The 19758-nt window shown below is 43.1% G+C and overlaps 1 protein-coding gene across 2 annotated transcripts in view; it reads right to left on the bottom strand.

Moving 5' to 3' along the window:
- MAST4 (microtubule associated serine/threonine kinase family member 4) overlaps positions 1 to 19363 on the bottom strand; it is a 276434-nt gene extending 257071 nt beyond the window's left edge. Inside the window, exon 1 of one of the 2 annotated variants that reach the window (XM_063180836.1) lies at positions 19145 to 19363. In XM_063180836.1, coding sequence (XP_063036906.1) covers positions 19145 to 19363 — 219 coding nt within the window. The remainder of the gene's footprint in view (positions 1 to 19144) is intronic. The other variant, XM_063180838.1, reaches the window with a different exon arrangement.
- Positions 19364 to 19758: the final 395 nt, after the last annotated feature.

The following is a 19758-nucleotide window of genomic DNA, read 5'->3' as shown; positions in this document are numbered from 1 at the left end:
ATACAGAAAATAAATACATTCCTCCTTGGTCTACACACAAAAACAGGCTAGGAGGAAGTGTTTTGTTTCAGACTGTGAAACTAAAGGACAAAGAACAAGGTCTCACTAGAAGCATAATGCCTCTATGAAAAGACTTCTATGCATGGTAGCTCTTTCACAGATTAAATGACTAATACAGAAGTGACATGTTAATCCACATTCGAGAAAGTAATTACACAGTACAAAAGACAGCTTCAAAAACTAATCAAGAAACCCCCAAAAACAGAGAGCACCCAAAAAAGCTAAACCCACAACCCTTATAAGATTCCCATGTTTCACTTTTTTTCAGGTTGCTCGTACAAATACACAGACTCACAGCTCTAAAGAGTTTCAAAGCAAAATGTCTGCTAGCATCAGATAGGATGCTACTTCTACTTTCTGGATATGTATTTAAGAACTTACTACTGACATCACAGATAAACTAGCTGTCTTCATGGAAATCTTTAAATTAGGTCAGTGCAAATAAGCAAACTATTCTTTTTCCTCTTTGCTTTTAAGTAGTCAAGCTACTCCTTGCTTTATTTCTGAAAACAGTTCACTTGCACAATTATCTTTGGAAGAAAGGCAACCAGCTTCAGCATCCAACAGAACACACACACCTCTGCAACTGAAGCCTCATTAAAATAATTTAACTGCTTAGAAAATAGCTTACATCATTTTTCTAAAGAAACTAGCATTAGTGGCCCATCAAAAATAAAAGTAGCAGCAACTAGTGTGGAGAAAAAAAAATAAAGGGAAGAAAAAAAGCCATGCCTACAAAACCAATTCTGCACAGTTTTAAACCTATACCAGGGCTATAATACAGCTGATAAATCAGCCATACCAGCAACTGCTCGAGGCTGAAGCCAGGTACAGAGTAACAAAATGAAGGCAGCAAATCACAACTCCAGGTGCATGGCCACACACATTAATCATGCCAATACACGTGGAATCAAGCCATCAAATTGGACACCCTTAGGCCAGTGTGCTGCACACCACCACAGGTAACCTCAACACCCATCCGGCACTGCAGGTTCCGTAACTTACCACTGGAACATTCTGTCAAATCTGCCCTTGCCCTCCTGCAGAAAGGCAATTTATAACCAAGAGAACAATGGAAAAGGAGATGGCTTTCTTGTACCTTTCCTAAGAGCACACCTGTTGAGAGAATAGATTATCTTAACCCAATTAGTTACGGCATTTTCAATCTTCTGTATAAAATTGAAGCACAATTCTGGCCTCCATGCAACTCAAATCTAAACTCACAAACATATATTTATTAAAACGGCTGATTGATTTAAGATGACAAAAAGGTTTTAAACCCTTGACAATAAGATGAATGAATGACCAATGAATTTAGCTTCAGAACAGGTAAACCTTCGGCTTTTGCCACATTAAAGGCCTTTTTTTTGAAATCTTTCTTCATAAAGCTAAAATTACTTTTAGAAAAGTTTCAATTAATACTATGTTCCCCGGCCACATCTCCTACTCTTAAGATACTTATAATATCCACCTCTGACAAATTCAACATGTTTTCACGGAGATTTGTTGAAATAAAAATGTACACTACAAAGAGTGGTTTGATTTTTAAACCTCTCTCAACTCACTTCATTTACTATGTAATCTTGTCCCCTTGTAGAAAGGGGACAAGATTACATAGTAAATGAAAGGATCTCCCTAGAAAAAAAAATTATCTAACTGTCTTACCATTTCACACAGTAAACCCACTTCGGATATGCTACAAATGTAACACTCTGTATTATGAAATCAGTATTGATGTTTACTCTTAGCAGCTTTCAAATGACAGATTTTTCTTCTTGCATAATGACAGCTGACAGACATACCTTGTAGTGCTACAGGGATAGGTGTTCAAGTTTCATACCTGAACCCACCTAAGCTCAGTTCTACAGAATTCAGCCAAGAGCAGTATCCACTTCCCTATACACATTCAGGGACTTTGTGGGTGGAAGAGGAAAGCTAGAAAACCATGTTACACATAACCTAAGCAATGTTCTAAAAATACTGTTGTATAAAGAAATAAGGTACAACTCTTCCTTAAAGAAGCAATGACATGACTGCATATCTATTCAAATAACAAAATATGTATGGATCCACATCTTATTTTGATGGCTGAACAGGATTCATTTGGAAACTAACATCAATGGCCACTTCCAACAGCTCTTCAGACAAGACATCGCCTTGCTTCAACTTTACTATTCATAAGATTTGCATATATTACTACAACTTTGAATTAATTTCTTGGCATTGTTACATGGCCAGATCACCGGGTATATTTAGAGAAAAAACAACTTTCCAACTGAGAAACCAAGAACCCAGCATCAGTTTCCAGAGGTGATGTTTGAAGTATTAAATGCATTTAACTGTAAAGCCAGCATGAGCTTATAGAGCTGCATTCAGGAAAGGAAAGAACTGTATTTGTAAACTGAGCAGATTTCAGCTGCCAACATGTGTCAGCTAAAACTGCATGGAGCTACACCTACCTAAATGTAGGTAACAACACTTTTCAAACCCTTTCCTTCTTTGAAAGTTTTTAAAATGTAATATACATATAAGTACAGACTATGGAGGCCTTGGCTAGCCAACCAACCCAACCACCCTCTCACTCCCCTCCTCAACAACCCATGGGAGAAAATAAGACAGAGAAGTTCACAACTCATAAACTCAACAGTTTATGTGAGTTCTCATAAACTCTTGGCAATTAAATTAATTGGCTAATGAGAAACAAAGACTAATTAAAAGCTTTTTCGAAGTTCAACTTCTTCATTTCCAACTCCCCTACCTCTTTCCTCACAAGCAGTGAAGGGGACTGGGAATGGGCGTGGGAGTCACCCCCTAACAACTCCTCACACTTTTGCCCTGATCCTCACAAAGGACATCCCCACAGCCTTCCACTGCCAGCTCCTGGCCACCTGTGGCCAGTGCAACTGCATCTTTGGAAAGCACCTGAAGAGGACTTCCTGAGAAAAGACACTTACTGAAACTCACCAAACGCAGGGTGAGATTTACACAGGGACTCGTGAGCCCCAAACCTGTATTCCACACTTAGAGAGCCAAGGAAGGCAGACAGCTCACCATTTTGCCAGGCAAAAGAGATTTTTATTTTTCTTTATAGACATTCCAAGCAAACTGGGTCTGCAGCCATCAAGACAAAGCTCTGCACAGACATCCTTCAGTCAGTTACAGCACAGGACAGGAAAGGGAAGAGAAAAACAGTCCTTGATTCCTTTTGACATTTCAGCTGGATATTAAATAGCCTCAAAAGCAGCACCATTGCATATCTATGTGTAACCAAGAGCCAAGCAATGAAGGCTCAACGCACTTGTGTTACCTCCATCCAACACTGAGTTTTCCGCATGATATTATACATGACCTTTTATTTCATGCCCACACAACCACAAAAAAACACTTGACTTAAGAGCCAATATGGAAGAACACCTGAGCATGCACGATGAGTATAATAAAGACAATGATTGTTTTGATGAAGTCTTATTATAAAAGCTCTCCAAGTGCTTCAGTGGATAGTCACATATAGAGATGTGCTGCAACTACAAGCACTTAGGAGTTGTGCTGAAGCAATCACCAATGTGTACTACACCACTCAAAGCACTTCAGAAGGCTGCTTTCTATGTCCCCTGCAAATGCAGACACCAGAATTATTTTAACTGCTATGTCTGTAGGGAAAAACCCTTCAAAGTCAATTTCCACACACATATTTTTACTCCTATTATTTGGATCTTTAAAGTATATGCATATGCTTACAGAAATTCTGCAGCAGGAAAACAGTCATAATTGTCCAAACGCCAAAGGAAATCAATGCAGCCATACATTTTTATACACAAATGTTCCATATACAGTCTCTACTATTAAAAAAAGCTTACTATAAAGATTTCTACATCAAGTACATAAGTATCATAAATCCACTGAAGATCAATTGTCTCCTACATACCTGTATTAAATAGTGTGGTTTTAGGGGAGTCCTTAAATCTTAGCTTTATATCTAGAGTAAACACTGATCCTTCGTTATGAAAATGTCTTTTGCCTACAGGTTTATTGAAGCAACTTAACTGGCTTTATTTGGTCTATCCAAACAAATAGAGACCCTGCACATTTACCAAAATTAAGCTGCAGGAGGCATCTCTTAGCAGTACCATCAAAAATGAAAAGAGATCAAAACATTCTACTTGTCCACATCTAGTAAAGTATAGGGAAGTGTGCGTTTAGGTAAGTACAACCTCTTAAAGGATTAAAATTACAAAGTGGTATTGCTTTGTCTCCTAGGAAACCTGCAAATCTATTTAAAAGTAACTATACCTAAACACAGGGAAGACACTGCCAAAGGCTAACCACACATAGGAAGAAAATTCCTATTCAAAAAAATTAAGGCAGATAGAAAACACAGCCTCAGACAGTCAAGACATCTTAGAGGTGGATTACCAACTTCAAACCTAAACTCTGAGGATTAACACTAACCGCCTGTTAATGCTCTCATGAAAGCACATTACCTCAACAATAGCAAGTGAAGACAGATGGATTCATGACTAATGAAAAACACCACACCCAGTCAGAAATTTCAACTGAAATTATTGTGTTTACAGTATCACTGAAGCTGCAACTGCAGCTCTTGCAGACACACTCAGCTTAAGCTTATCCAGTAAAAACAGTTCATGCATCAACTGCTGCCTAAGCTCAACACCTACCAGAACCAACCAGTTCGTAGTTGGCCAGGCACCAGCCACAAACTTTAGGTAGCTGATCTGGGGGCAGCACTATCAATACCCAAGTCAGCAAGGATTCTACTGCCCTTTAACAAACCCTGAAGCATACCCAGGCTCCTGTACAACAGGCAGTGTATGAGATCATCAAATCTTGGGATCAGACTAGTGTTGATCTGAAGTAATTTCCCTCAAAATACATACAATATGTACTGCCCTCCACAACGTTTCACAGCACAAATCCATTACCCTTGCTTTGTGATACTTGCTTATGTAGTAGGGATCTGTTTCTTAATTTGTTTTGTAAAAACAATATTTCTGCAGCAAGCCTATCTTCATATCGGACAACTGTAGGATCCTTTTACCAGAAGCTGTACACATTAAGTTTTAATGTCAAAATAACTTCTCTGCAACACAACTTATTATAGTTCCCAAAAGGAAAGAACAAAAGGAAAGACATTAATTTAATTAGAATATCACCAGCATTTAAAATACATTTTTTTTTCAATAATAGCAGCAGGAAGATTTCAATAGCTGCAACTAGGTATAGCTGAGATACTAGCAGACCTATACTATGAAAAACATTCCCAACTTCTCCACTTCTCCTGGAATAAAGCCCAGGTCCTCAGAGATGTTTAGTTTGCTAATTCCAATTCTGTCTTTTTCTTTTTTTTTTTTTTTTTTTTTTGCTGACAGGTCTATGACTTAATATATCTATATTTCTCATCTGCAGTTTCTGCAATTCACTTTTTCCTAATTTAATGTCAAAACAACGTACTACTTATGAGTGTCATACTACTTATGAGTATTGGGAAAGTATACCTGGAATGAAGGTGCTTTAATTCCCACTGCTATAAAACCTGTCTCTACCTGCTTGTAAATTACAAGCTATTCCTTTGTTGTGCACATGATATAATGCCCGTTTCTAGCACAGCTGCTCTCTTGAGCAGTGTGCAGGTGAGGTAATGCAGACTGTAACAGCAGGGTTTGTAGCTCCCTCTTTTCAGCAGTTCCCAACATTCCAAAGTTCAGATGTGCTTTTCTTCACCCTCAAATAAGCTCAAGTGCCTGATAGTATGGCTTTAGATTTTTGCATATTTTTAACATATTTTTTCCTTCAATTTGTGTCCAATGGTTCTTTTAACACAATGGTAATACTATCAGAAGCATAAAAATTATTGAACGCCATGGAGAATGTTTTCCCCAAGTGTACCTTATTATACCCTAACTGAATCTCTCTCCTCCTCCTCAAAAATCTTTACCCTACTTTAGGGTAAAGACTGTAGGACTACAGCTGTAACTTGAAGTTTCAGTGGCCTCAGTTTTCAGTCACTAGTTATAAGCTCTATTAGCTTAAAATATGCATGCTGAGTTTGGATGGCACCAAATTGAGGGAGACCACAAAAACAGTTGCCTGGAGGGAAGGTAATATTCAGCACAGTGATACTATTGTAAACCAGCTCTTCCTTCCTAGAACCTTAGAATCACTGAAGTTAGAAAAGATCATCGAGCCCAGCCACTAGCCCAGCCTGTCAAGTGCACCACTAAACCATGCCCTTAAGTACTACATCAATACATCTTTTGTTGCTCCACACAACTACCTTAACACATATTCAGTGTGAGCATATACAGATGTCTCAGCAGAACTCAGCAACCCTGAACCCACACCATAATTCCAACACACGGTTTGTGGTTCAGTAAACTCAGGAGCTCAATGCAACTCAAGCAAGTCAATGAAGGTCACTGCTCTGCAATGGCAAGTAAGTGATATGCCCAAGGTCATCTCCTTGCTGCTTCAGCTGTAACTCAGAACCACCTTTTCTAATGTATGTGCAGCCAATTCAATATGCAGCACTCTGCTTGTTACAGAGATGTTCCAACAAAATCAATGACATCTTTAACTCTGGAGTGTGTCCTCCAGTGGAATAATGTGTCAATACCAGCAGTATTTGAACAAATGAGAAGGGGGAAGAAAGCACTGATAGCAAGTTAAAACTCACCCAGAAGCTTTACATTAGGCCAGCTACTCATCAAAGCTATGAAGATGCAGTTGAGCTTCAGGATTTCCCTGCGACCTTTTGTAAACAATCTCTTCTGCTAGCTAGCCCAGAAAAAAATACATTAGGTACAATTCTCCCTGCCCTTCCCTGCAATGTACTAGGCACAAAACCAGAAACACACTATGAAAGTCATCCGAGGCATTTTTGTTATATGGCCCGAATAACAGCTTTACATTGAAAGCACCCATTGAGCCATAGCTACAGCATTATTACATTCTAGTGAAAGTTTCCTGAGGTAACAATGAAAAAATCAAATTAGCAGTTTAGTGCAGTAGTTCATCTGCTTCATTCAACCACAGCTCTCTTCCTCAGGATTGCAAGGCTGTTAAAAACAATGGAATCATTAACAGTCCAAGTGCAATTAATTATACAATCCCACTAGCATGGCAGCATGGCCTCACAACAGAAGTTTGTTACTTGGTATAGAAGCACCACCCCCTAAAAATTAAAAATACATTCATCCCATCCTATAATCAATTCTTTTCGCACACACTTAGGAATTTTGCAACAGGGTTTTCACAGATTCTTTTTAGTTGGGTTTTTTTGTTTCTCCTGAAGGACACTTCCAGAGCTGTTTGACCAAAAAGGCAGAAAAATAATTTCTCTTTTTCTACCTTAAGACTGGTCATGTTATCTGTGTACTTGAGGGTCACGCAGGACCAGAGTGGGGCTTCCTCCATCACCAAGTGGGAACACTGAGCAGGCGTGTGGCTTGCGCTTGAGGGTCACAAGGTCTGGGGCAGGGCTTCCTCTGTCTCTGGGTAGTGGGCTGATTAAAAGAGACGCCTAGGGAGCTCGGTGAACAGGGGACTGGCATGGTAGCTCACACAGGCAGGGCAAGCAGGCACAGTTTTGTAGGGTTTCTTGCTCGTAAGGTGTACTGTGTGCTGTTTGCAGTGTTTCTGTTGGGTGGTAAATTTTAGGGCTTCTGGTAGTAACGGTTTGTACACAATCCAAAACTCTAGTTCGTATGAGTGCATGTAATCAGATGGAACCCTCCAAAAAGGTCTGCCCAGAGCCATTCCTGTGTGGACTGCTTGAGCTTATCAGTGGTTTCAGGGGGTGCAGCAGAGGAAGCCTGCCTGCGGTGTGAACAGGTGAATGATCTCCTTTTGCTAGTGGCCAAGCTTAGGGAGGAAGCTGAAAGTCTAAGGAGTATCAGGGAAAGTGAAAGGGAGATAGGTTGGTGGAGTTCTGCCCTGCCATCCTTGAGGGAGGCCCACCAAGAGTCAGAGGACTCCCATGCCTCCCACTGTCAGACAATCCAAGGGCACCTGATGGATGAAGAGGAGTGGAAGTACCTACTTGAGGGTACCTACTTGAGGAGGTAACAATAAAAATTCCTCCCAACCCCCACTCCCAAGCCAGGTGTCACTTCAGAATAGGTATGAACCCCCTGGATCTGTAGAGCCAGCCAGATGATTTAGAACAAAATTATCTGCACAGTGAGCCTCCCAATTATGATTCATCTGTCAGAGGGATCACCACCTCTAACATCAAAAAGGAAAGAAGGGTAATTGTGGTGGGTGATTCCCTTCTGAGGGGAACAGAGGGCCTATGTTGACTGCACCCACTCCACAGAGAGGTCTGCTGCCTCCCTGGGGCCCAGGCATGAGACATTACTGAGAGACTTTCTGAGCTCATTCAGCCCTCTGATCATTACCCACTGCTGATACTCCAGGCTGGCAGTGATGAAACTGAAAAGAGTGTCAGGACAGTTAAAAGGGACTTTAGGGCACGGGGTCAAGTGGTTGACAAGGCAGGAGCACAGGTAGTGTTCTGGTCAGTGCCTTTGGTGGCTGAGAAAAATGACAAAAGGAATAGGAGAGCCCACATTGTCAACAAGGGGCTCAAGGGTTGGTGCCAACAGCAGAATTTTGGGTTCTTTGATCATGGGGCAACTTTTACAGCATCTGGCCTGCTGGAACCAGATGGGCTCCATCTCCCTGTTAAGGGCAGAAGGTTTTTAGCGTGTGAACTGGCAGAACTCATTGAGAGGCTTTAAACTAGGTTTGAAGGGGAAGGGGATGCAGCTGGGCTCCCTGGAAGCAGGCCCAAAGGTGGTGAGCCTGAGTTAGGGGTGAAATCAGCAGCCCAGCTGAGGTGCATGTATACCAATGTGCACAGCATGGGCAACAAACAAGAGCTGGAGGCCATAGTTGAAGAGCAGAGCTATGCTGTAGTCACCATCGTGGAAATGTGGTGGGATGACTCACACAGCTCTCCACTGGATGGCTACAACCTGTACAGGAGAAATAGGAAAGGGAGAAGAGGTGGAGGAGTGGCCCTTTATACGAGGGAGGCTTTGGATGCCATAGGTATTGAAACTAACAATGACAAAGTTGAATGCCTATGGGTAAGGATTAGGGGGAGGGCCAACAAGGCTGACATCCTACTGGGAGTCTGTTATCATCCATCCAGCCAGGAAGAAGTGGTGAACAATTCATTCTATAAGCAGTTGCAGAATGTTTCAGGATCACCAGCCCCAGTTCTTTTTGGCAATTTCAACTTGCCAGACATTTGCTGGGAACTTAATACAGCTGAAAAGAGGCAGTCCAAGAAGTTCTTAGAGTGTGTGGAGGACAACTTTTTCTCATAGTTGGTGGGTGAGCCCACCAGGGGAGGAACTATGTTAGATCTGTTATTTGCAAATAGAGATGGATTGGTGGGAGATGTGGTGATTGGAGGCCACTTGGGGCACAGTGATCATGAAATTATAGAATTCTCAATATTTGGTGAAGTCAAGAGGAACACTAATAAGAATTTTAGATTAGACATTCTGAGGGCAGACTTTGGCCTACTCAGGAGACATATTCAGAGAGTTCCTTGGGAAGTAGTCCTTAAAAATAAAGCAGCTCAGCAAGGCCGGGCATGCTTCAATATGGAGATCCTGAGGACACAGGAACAGACTGCCCCTATGTGCCAAAAGACAAGACCCCAAGGCAAACATCCAGCCTGGATGGGCAAAGAGGTTTTGGAGGAACCCAGGAATAAAAAAAGGATGTATTATCTTTGGAAGGAGGGTCAGGTTTCTCAGGTAGTATTTAAAGGGCTTCTAGAGTATGTAGGAAAAAAAATAGGCAGGCTAAAGCTCAGTTTGAACTTAAAATGACAACTTTTATAAAGAATTACAAAAAATCTTTTTATAAATATATTAATGGTAAAAGGAAGAGTAAGACTAACCTTTGTTATTTATTAGATACAGAAAGGAACTTTGTTACTACAGATGAGGAGAAGGCAGAGGTGCTTAATGCCTTCTTTGTCTCAGTTTTTAGTGAGAAGACTTGCCTTAAGGACAGCTGAACTCCTGGATTGCTTGATAATATCCAGGAGCAGAATGGTCCCCGTTTTATACAAGAGAAGGCAGTCAGAGAACTGCTGAGCCCCTTGGATGTTCCTAAATCCATGGGACCAGATGGGATCCATCCCAGGTGATGAGGGAGCTGGCAGATGAGCTTGCAAAGCTGCTCTCCATCATTTACCAGCAGTTCTGGCTCACTGGTGAGGTTCCAGAGGACTGGAAGCTGGCCAGTGTGACTGCCATTCATAAAAAGGGTGGGAAGGAGGATCCTGGCAATTATAGGCCAGTTAGCCTGACCTCAGTACCAGGTAAGGTTATGGAACAGTGTATACCGAGTGCCAGCACACAGCACTCACAGGATGGCCAGGGTGTCAGACCCAGCCAGCACAGGTTTAGGGGGGACAGGTCGTGTTTCACCAACCTGAACTCCTTTTATGACCAAGTGACCTGCCTGGTGGATGTGGGAAAGGCTGTGGATGTTGTGTACCTGGACTTCAGCAAGGCCTTGGCACTGTCTCCCACGGCACACTCCTGGAAAAGCTGGGAGCCCACGGCTTGGACAGGAGCACTCTGTGCTGGGTTAGGAACTGGCTGGATGGCCGGGCCCAGAGGGTGCTGGTGAACGGTGCTGCATCCAGCTGGTGGCTGCTCACCAGGGGTGTCCCTCAGGGGTCTGTGCTGGGGCCAGTGCTGTTCAATGTCTTTATTGATGACATGGATGAGGGGATTGAGGCTTTCAGTGGTGAATTTGCAGATGACACTGAGCTGGGATCGTGTGTCCATCTATTGGAAGGTAGGAGGGCTCTGCAGAGAGACCTGGAATGACTGAATGGATGGGCACAGTCCAACAGGATGAGGTTTAACAAGTCCAGTTGTCAAGTCCTGCATTTTGGCCACAGTAACCGCCAGTAATGTTACAGGCTGTGGATGGTGTGGCTGGACAGTGCCCAGGCAGAAAGGGACCTGGGGGTGCTGGTGACAGCGGCTGAACACGAGCCAGCAGTGTGCCCTGGTGGCCTTACAGGCCAGTGGCATCCTGGCCTGTGTCAGGAACAGTGTGGCCAGCAGGAGCAGGGAGGTCACCCTTCCCTGTACTCGGCACTGGTGAGGCAGCACCTTGAGTGCTGTGTCCAGCTCTGGGCCCTCAGTTTGGGAAGGACCTTGAGACACTTGAGTGCGTCCAGAGAAGAGTGACAAGGCTGGCGAGGGGCTTGGAACACAAACCCTGTGAGGAACAACTGAGGGAGCTGGGGGTGTTTAGCCTGGAGAAAAGGAGACTCGGGGGTCACCTGAACACTCTCTAAAACTCCCTGAAATGTGGTTGTAGTCAGGTGGGGGTTGGTCTCTTTGTCCAGGCAAAATCTGACAGAATGAGAGGACACAGTCTTAAGCTGCACCAAGGGAAATACAGGTTGGATATCTGGAAAAAGTTTTTTAACTAAGGAGTGATAAAGTACTGAAGTGGTCTGCCTGGGGAGGTAGTGCAGTTACCATCCCTGGATGTGTTTAAAAAAAGACTGGATGTGGCACTCAGTGCCATGATTTAGCTGAGGTGTCGGGTTGGACTCGATGACTAGGTTGGACTCGATGACTAGGTTGGAAGAGACTTTAAAGATCATTCTGTGAATTCTGTGAATTATCCATTAAGAAAAAAGTCTTCTATTCATCCCTGGTTCCCACTTGAAATTTAAGTTACTCAGTAAAGAAACCTGTGGCAAGGGCAACCAGGCTGTTTATACTGCTGAACACTTACGCTTTAACCCTTGAGGTACATGTAGCTCACTTCTGAACAGTGCAAGTTCATCAGCTTAGATACATTTGTACAGGAGGGCAAGGCATTCATCCCACTGCTCCTTGGCTGGAGCCAGAGTCTTTCAGACAGAAGGTCTAATGAGGGCACCCCATCTGGTAGCAAAGTGTAAATAAAACCTTACTTAGCTCAGTAAACCAAAAGCTAAGATAGGTTCCTGGATTGATTTCAAAGCACAGATCATTTGCCAACACACTCCTATGTTTCTCACCTTCTCAGCTACCTTGTCCTCAATTTTTTGCTTTCACTCTATCACAAAAAAAGAGCTACCAGCATTTTAGACTTTAAGCACCAGTCTCCCACAACTCACATAGCTTAAAACCCAACACCACTCAACTATTATAAAGTTTCAGAAAGAATTTTAAACAGCACAACTGCAAGAGAAGAACTGAAAAAAATCTGAAAAATCTGAAGGCTGAAGCAACAAATCATAAAATTTGGCGGTAGGACCTTGTGGGTTTTAGACTGCAGAGTATTTCAAGCCCACATCACTGTTTTTAAACGAGCTTAGCAATGGCACAGTACTGCTGGTGGTACCATAACACTGAAAAGCTCCCACCATATGCTAGGACACTGCTAGGTATACCGAAAAACAACAACCAAAAAATCAAACTAGAAACAAAACAAAAATTTTCTTCCTCCTTTCCTCTTTACCCATTAAAGAAGCTGTTAAGAAGACTGGTATTTCTTTTAAGACAAAGCCTGAGCAGGTGAGATCCCAGTCCAGCAACACACAGTTCTGCATTACTGAAATTCTTAATAACAGGCATCTACTTCATCATAATGGATGTAAGAAAAAACCTCCAGCCCTGTGTCAGAGCAATTTTACTGATGGAAGATTCAAAAACTGCAGGGACTCTGTTGTCATTACTAATCTTTTCAATCTTTATACTCCTTATTCCTAAATTTCCCAATTCTGCCTTCCAGATTTTTGCTCTAAAGGAATTTTGTCATGCCTTGTACAGAAAAGCATTACTAGTAATGTTTGTCAGCTCTAGGCACTAACAAAAACAGTAGGATCAGAAACCAAGTATTCAATATGTATTAATGCTTCAGTACTACAACCTTTGAGCACAGTTGCGCTTTGGGCGTGGGGAACAGAGCGCATAATTTGTGACAAAACTAAGAGGCAAGCCACCCCATTGCACAAATTGTTGCAGAAGAAAAGCTACCTAGCTGCTCAGCTTCCTAGCTCAAGGACTTCCTCACTTACACTGTGCTTGGCCTTGCTTTTATTTTGTGCCTCAAGACTTCAGATTCTCTTATTCCCTTCTACAAGGTCAACTTTACACAAGCTGTTATTGCTGGCAAAAAAAGTAGCCCCATCATACAGAGCTTCCTGTACAAGAGTAACATACCTTGTTATGTTTACCAACATTCAGTTCAAAGCAGCTTACAGCTAGCCAACACACTGTCAAAGGCAGCAGACTAAGCTGGACTCGGGCTGTACTCCTTCTACAGAGCTGTAGCTTTTCAAAAAAGACAATTTCTTAAATTTGGTTTCACAGTTGGACGTACAGACACCAAGGGATATCGAAGATTAGCCTCAGGACTGTCCATCAGTCTGAAAAATCTAAAGGGTGTAAAAGGGCCTCTCAACTACTTTTGCAAACTGTTCAGATTTTGAAGGCTGTAATTATCAGTTCCTCACCCACCTCTTACCAGAATTTTAAATATCTAAATAGTTCTGGTGCAAAAAATAAGATATGCAACTCAATGTATGCTTCTTCACTTCTCACTTATTCCAAGTGAGAAGATAGATAAATGTTCTGGTTATAGGCATATTTATACCCATCAAATTCTTGAAAAGAAGTTCCAGAGAGCTGTAAACATTACTACTGTAGCATTATTCTTGAACATCAAGCAGCACACACAGCTGTTTTAGATTAATCCCTCAACCATGTCCTCCATGTCCTCCAATCCCAGAGGATTTCTGAGACAATAAGGGAACATAGCAGCAGGCACCTTTAAAGGCCTATCCTGCACAGGAAAGGTTTTTAAAGCAGTAGACAAACCTGCATTTTCTTCATACTAAAAGCAAATCAATTAAGTCTTTTACATGACTCTTGAGACAGCCCTACTCATTCAAATTGTCAAATATTTCACTTTATAGGAAACTGACCACAAACATAGCTAAAAAACCAAAAGCAGTGCTCTTAGTCTGGCTGACATGACACAATAACAGTTTTGCAGCAGCTCTACACTAGACTGTTTTATTTAATCCCACCACAATAATTTTAACCCTGAGAAGAATAACATTTTGATGGCATTACTATTCTTTAGTATGAACTAAAGATCATATTTTAGCAATTAGGCAGTTCATCTTTAGATAGCTTTATTATTCACGTGTGCTACAACAGGGAAGAATCCATCATTGTTAAGAGACAAGAATGCCTGAAACAATTAGAGGAAAAAAATGTGGTAAGTGCCACACTGTCTGCGAATGTCCCATGGTTACTCCTGCAGCAGGACAAGCAGGAATGGAAAGAAGTAACAAAAATACTACTTTCCAGCTCCATCACAGTGACATTTTGCCAGAACTATCACCACCTCCATTACATGTAGATGCACATGTAAACATTGCCATCACTTTATACACTGCTTATTTTACCCCAAAGTCTTTTGATTTCCACCCCTCTCCCAAACAGCACCACAATTTTGCTGGGGTCAAGATCTGGCACCCAATCTGTAATGCTGAAGGGATTGTAGCTTCCCAGTGGGCATATGTTGAAAGATTAATGTGTGAAAGCGTAGTTTCTAGAGCAATACATTCTTTACCACACTCCTCACCTTGCTACGAATACTCTAATAACAAAATCTTAGCTTCTTAGTAATTAATTCTTACCACACAGTCCTCATGAAGCTGCAACAGATTGCAACATGAACAGCAAGAAAGCAGATTCAGGAGAAGAGTTAGCCATAACAGAAAAAGGTTTTGTACTCTGTGCAGTGAGGTATCTTTTTTAATACACAATACATACTAACTAGATAGTAGGAGAAAATGTGCAGCAATCAACTTCAAAGCTCCGTGGACATTTTTCATGAGAAATCTCATCTTGTCATGCTGCTCATCATCTCAATTCTTACCGACTCAAATTGTCACTTCAGTGCCAAACACTGAATTTACAGAGCAAGAACTGGAATTATTTGAGAACAAAATACAATATCTCTCCCCCCCCCCTTTTTTTTGTGGATGGTTTGGGGTTTTACGTTTTAATGGTTTTAGGTTCTAAGGGAGTTTATTTCTAAGCATCTAGAATAATGAAGAGAACTTACTATGGTAATTCAGAAGTCACTGGCAGGTTCAGAAGTTTATAGAACCATTTCAGACATTTTGTTATATGGCAAGGTATGATTCTGAAAGAATTCTGATCCTTCCTGGTTTGTAACTCTGCTTTGACAAGCAATGTGTAGTTACTGTGACAAGGTTTATAGAAAAGTGATGGAAAAGACAGGCAACTCCAAGACACACAAGTTGACCCTCAGATCCTTGACAATACTGGTGTAAGCAAGGAATCCATAGCTTGCCTTCATTCTCCTCTTAAGCAACAAGATCAAACCAAGTGAGCTTTCAGCTTCCCTATAAAACACTCACTAAGATTTGAAAGCCACCACCAATTTATTATCCTCCATGTTCATTACCCTCCACAATGCCAGTCCAGCATTGACTATTTGCAGAGAGCAGCAGACAGATTACAACAGAAAACATACTGTTGTCCAGCCACAACTCTTCTCTTCATAGTCTGCAAAGCACTCTTTCCAGCAAAGAGTTCTGAAGAGAATAAGGATAAAATTTAAAAAAACTGACCAACCACATGGCATTAGAAATGCAGTGACCCATCATCTATGCAGTATTGTTCTTGAGTGCCCTTCACCATGCAATCCCATCCTGCCCGCTGTCAGCAGTTAGCCACTCACCTCAGAAGAGCACAGGCAAATAAATAATCTGCTTGAATTCATTTGTGTTTATGTGCTTGCTACCCACAGCACTTCAACACACATATGTTCCAAAAGCAAAGCACTTCTCAGATGTTGGTGTTAAACCCTTATTTAATTCTCATGTGTCTTAACATCTCAAAGTAAGACATCAAAAACACTTCAGAAACTGATGACTGTAATCTTGTAAACTATTACTTGATCTTGACTACATGAAATGAGGGGCCGTTTTTCTTCAGGTATTTTGTGGGGTTTTTGGGGGTTTTTTTAAGGTGAAGTTTACGCAACTGTAGGATGAAGTAATGACAACATGGAAAAAAAAAAAGTGATATACCATCTCTTCCCACCCTTTCCTTCCTTGTTTCCCTCCAGGATTTAACTCTTTCAGACATGATACTCAGAAAAGGAGTTATCACGCTTTCAGTCTAATTTCTGAACATAAAAGAAGCTGACCTACTCTAGATTGCAGCATTAGGCTTTCTTCACTGAGGTGGAGAGACAAAGCACTTTTTCATAGAGTAGAAGTGTTCATATCATTCTTCAGGAAAAGACACAAAACTCATAATGGACCACAAACTGCAAATTAACTATCTGGGGTATGTAAAAAACAACAGTGTTTGAGAAACTCCTGAAATAAACTCTCTGTTCAGCAGATCTGGCAAGGTGTAAATCTGAGCAGGACATCCTGCTTTTTGAAAATATGCTTCAAGACAGATGTAACCAGCAGGAATGAGTACACAGGACAGCAATGAGAATGATCCAATGTCTGGAAACACACTCTACAGGAGAAGATGAAGGGCACTGGGGCTGTTTAGTCTAAAGGCATCCAGGAGGAGACAGGTTCAAGTTGTCAATGATGTCTTATACAATGTCACAAAAGAAGAAACAGTTCTACTGAAATACCACATGAAATAGTAATGTGCATGGGAAAATCTACATGTTTTCTAACTATCCATTTATTTAGTTTGGAAACATATGTCATGACTTAGAAGAATTTACTGACAGCTAAAGTAGAAATAGAGGTAGCAGGACAATCTGTTCCACTGCTGTCTGAAGGATACTGAACAGCTGTGACAACAGATTCAATTCTGCTATGCTGGCAACAGGAACAAGGACAGGGCAAGAGGAGAAATGGTGAACCTGCAAGCACAGGATCAAACACTGGGGATCTATATAAAAGAACTCAGTAAGAGAAAATCACAGAGAACATCAACATTTCATTATTTGGCAGTAATTAAACAGGATGTCAATGCAAAAACAGTATCTTCAAGCACTTCTCTCAATAGGATACTTTCAGCAGGTGACACATAAAGTAAGCCTGAATTCATCTGTATGTACATCCTGGACCTCAGCCTCTACTTTTTTCCACTGTGAATAGCTGCTCTCTCAGTTTCAAATTAACTTTGCACTGTGGTGTCCTTGCACAAAAAATAAATAATACAGGTGGATTTGCCAGGTGGTTCTGCAGGTAGGCAGAAATTCAGCTGCAAACAATGACTACACCAAAATGGAAGGATGGGCAAAATCAATGCACAAAAAACAGGCAAAAAAAAAAAAATCTGGTTTCAGCTAATAAGGGAATCTAGCAAAGGGGAAATAAAGGGCACAGAATAACACTGCATATTCTAAGCAAACTCTCCCACCACAACACTAACTTGAGTTTAAGCTGCTATCTTCTAGCACTGCAAACTGACGGTGAGATAACAGATTGCCCTTACAGAATTTCAAAATTCCATGATTGCAATGTTGAGTTATTTTTGGGCTTACCTTCTCTATACTGTCAACTCAAAAGATGCCTGTAATTTATCTCCAAAGCATACACAGAAATAACAAGCCTTTACCAGAAATTCACTGGTCTGCCAGCAGCTCCGAGTTTAGCTAACTGAACAGACAGCCTTTGTATATTTCTACACGTTATTATGCAGGCTTACCAACTGAGCACTAAACCATCCAGACACCACATATTGTGGTAAGCATAGCCCCAAGCCCACATGTGCCATTCCTGCCGAGAAGCAGGATATCTTAATCACCTAGCAGTGTGCTCCACACTAACAGCAGCTATGGAGCTCTTACTCAGTTCAGTGAAAAAGCAAGTCCACATCTATATATATTTTTCTAAAAAGTGGATATATCAACATTCATTCTACTCCTACCATAAATGCATTTCACTGCAAATACATTCCACTCTTCAGGGGCTCATGCAGTTGAAAGAAGCAAGAAACCTGGTCTGAGTTTGAGTATTTAAGAAAAAAAAGGAGGGAGATACAGAAAGGTATATTTAGTTCCAATTCATCATGCTGCCCTACAGTTGTATCAATTTACAGGATGCACCAGGAAAAGAGGAAAAACAGGAGCTACATAAACAGCCATTACTGCAGAGGGAAACATTCCTGACAACCACAGCTCAACTAGTTGAAAATAACTTCAACCAGCTTAACAGATATTCCTCTAGAAATGCAAGGTTTCTCAAAAAAACCCTTTGCGCATCCAGCTGCACAAAGGCACAGAATAAAAAAAAGCCACCTAAGAGCAAACTAAAAAGTTGACCACAACAAAAGACCGTAAGTAAGGCACACAAGAGATGATGCACCAAAGCAAAGTAAAGCAGCAGTGAGACAGAACAATGCACTTGGTTGGGGTCATGGCTTGAAATAGATTTAAGAAGAGTGAATCATGCAACAAGAAATAAATAGAATCATTTCTAAAAATCCGTCTCAAGACCTAACAAGGTTGTTTTACTGTAACATTGTGGGGTGGCTGTTTTGTCTTAGGAGTGCTTAGTAGGTATTGTAGCTGGATCAGGAGAGAAAAGGGAACAACACGCATATCACGGTATATATCTATCACCCACAGAGCTCCTCCATGATCCACAGCCTGTCATAAGCTCTCACCAGGGGATTACTGTAGTGTGGGGGCTTGCCCATCACTTCCTTCTGGCATTAGAGAGTTTGCTCTGGAGCAGCGCTTTCCAAAGGTGACACGCTCGGGGATAGGAGAAAAAGAAAAAAAAACATACAGAAAAACACACATAAACAAGCTCTCCTAAAACAAAAAATCCGGTCTCCGTACAAAAACCCCCAACTCTCAATTATCCGCGGCCAGAGGGCTAGAGCCGGCCGAGCAGAAACAAGAACGCCCGGGGTTGTGCCGGGGAGACTGAGGCGAAGGCGCCGTCCCCAGGTGGGCGCGGAGCCGCTCCCGCCGCGGGTCACCGCCGCCTCGCACCCCGGCACGGCCCCGGAGCACAGGGCGGAGAAGCAGCCGCCGCCGCCCCGACCCCGCGCACCTCCTCATCCCGCTCCTCCAGCGAGGCGTCGTCCTCTGCCCGCCCGCCTGGGATCGCCCGCTCCGGCGAAGCCGTCGCCCCGCCGGGGGCCGTCGCCGCCCCGCCGCCCTCTCCCTCCTCGGAGAGAGTTTCCGAGCCGGAGGAGGAGCCGGAGCAAGAGGAGCCGACGTGGCCGGCGCCCCGCGCCCGTTCCGAAGCCGCTGAAACTTTCTCCGCCATGGCCGGGGGCTCAGAGCCGTGCCGCCCGCATGCCCCGCCACCGGCAGCCGCGCTCCCCGCCCCGCCGAGCGCAGCGCGGCTGCGGCGCTCCCGGGCCGGGCCGGGCCAGGCACCGCGCTCTGGGCGGCGGGCGGCGCCTGCGGGCGGGCGGGGCGGGCCGGGCCGGGCCGGGCGGAGCCAGCGGTGCGGAGGGCGGGCCCGGAGCTGCGGAGCGCGGCGGGAAGGCGGCAAGGCGGCAAGTGGCGGAGCTGGGGCTGCCCGGCCGGGGTGGGGGGTGCCTGCCGCCGCGGAAGGAGGCAGGGGGTCGGGAAAGCGCGACGTTCCGCGGCTGGCGGCGCCTGGGCGGCCCGGTCCCGCTGCCCGCAGCCCCCGCGGAGAGGGCAGCGGGGTCTGCC

Source organism: Melospiza melodia, chromosome Z (genome assembly GCF_035770615.1).
Source record: "Melospiza melodia melodia isolate bMelMel2 chromosome Z, bMelMel2.pri, whole genome shotgun sequence".
NCBI classification, from domain to species: Eukaryota; Metazoa; Chordata; class Aves; order Passeriformes; family Passerellidae; genus Melospiza; species Melospiza melodia.
This window is presented reverse-complemented; position numbering and strand designations above follow the sequence as displayed.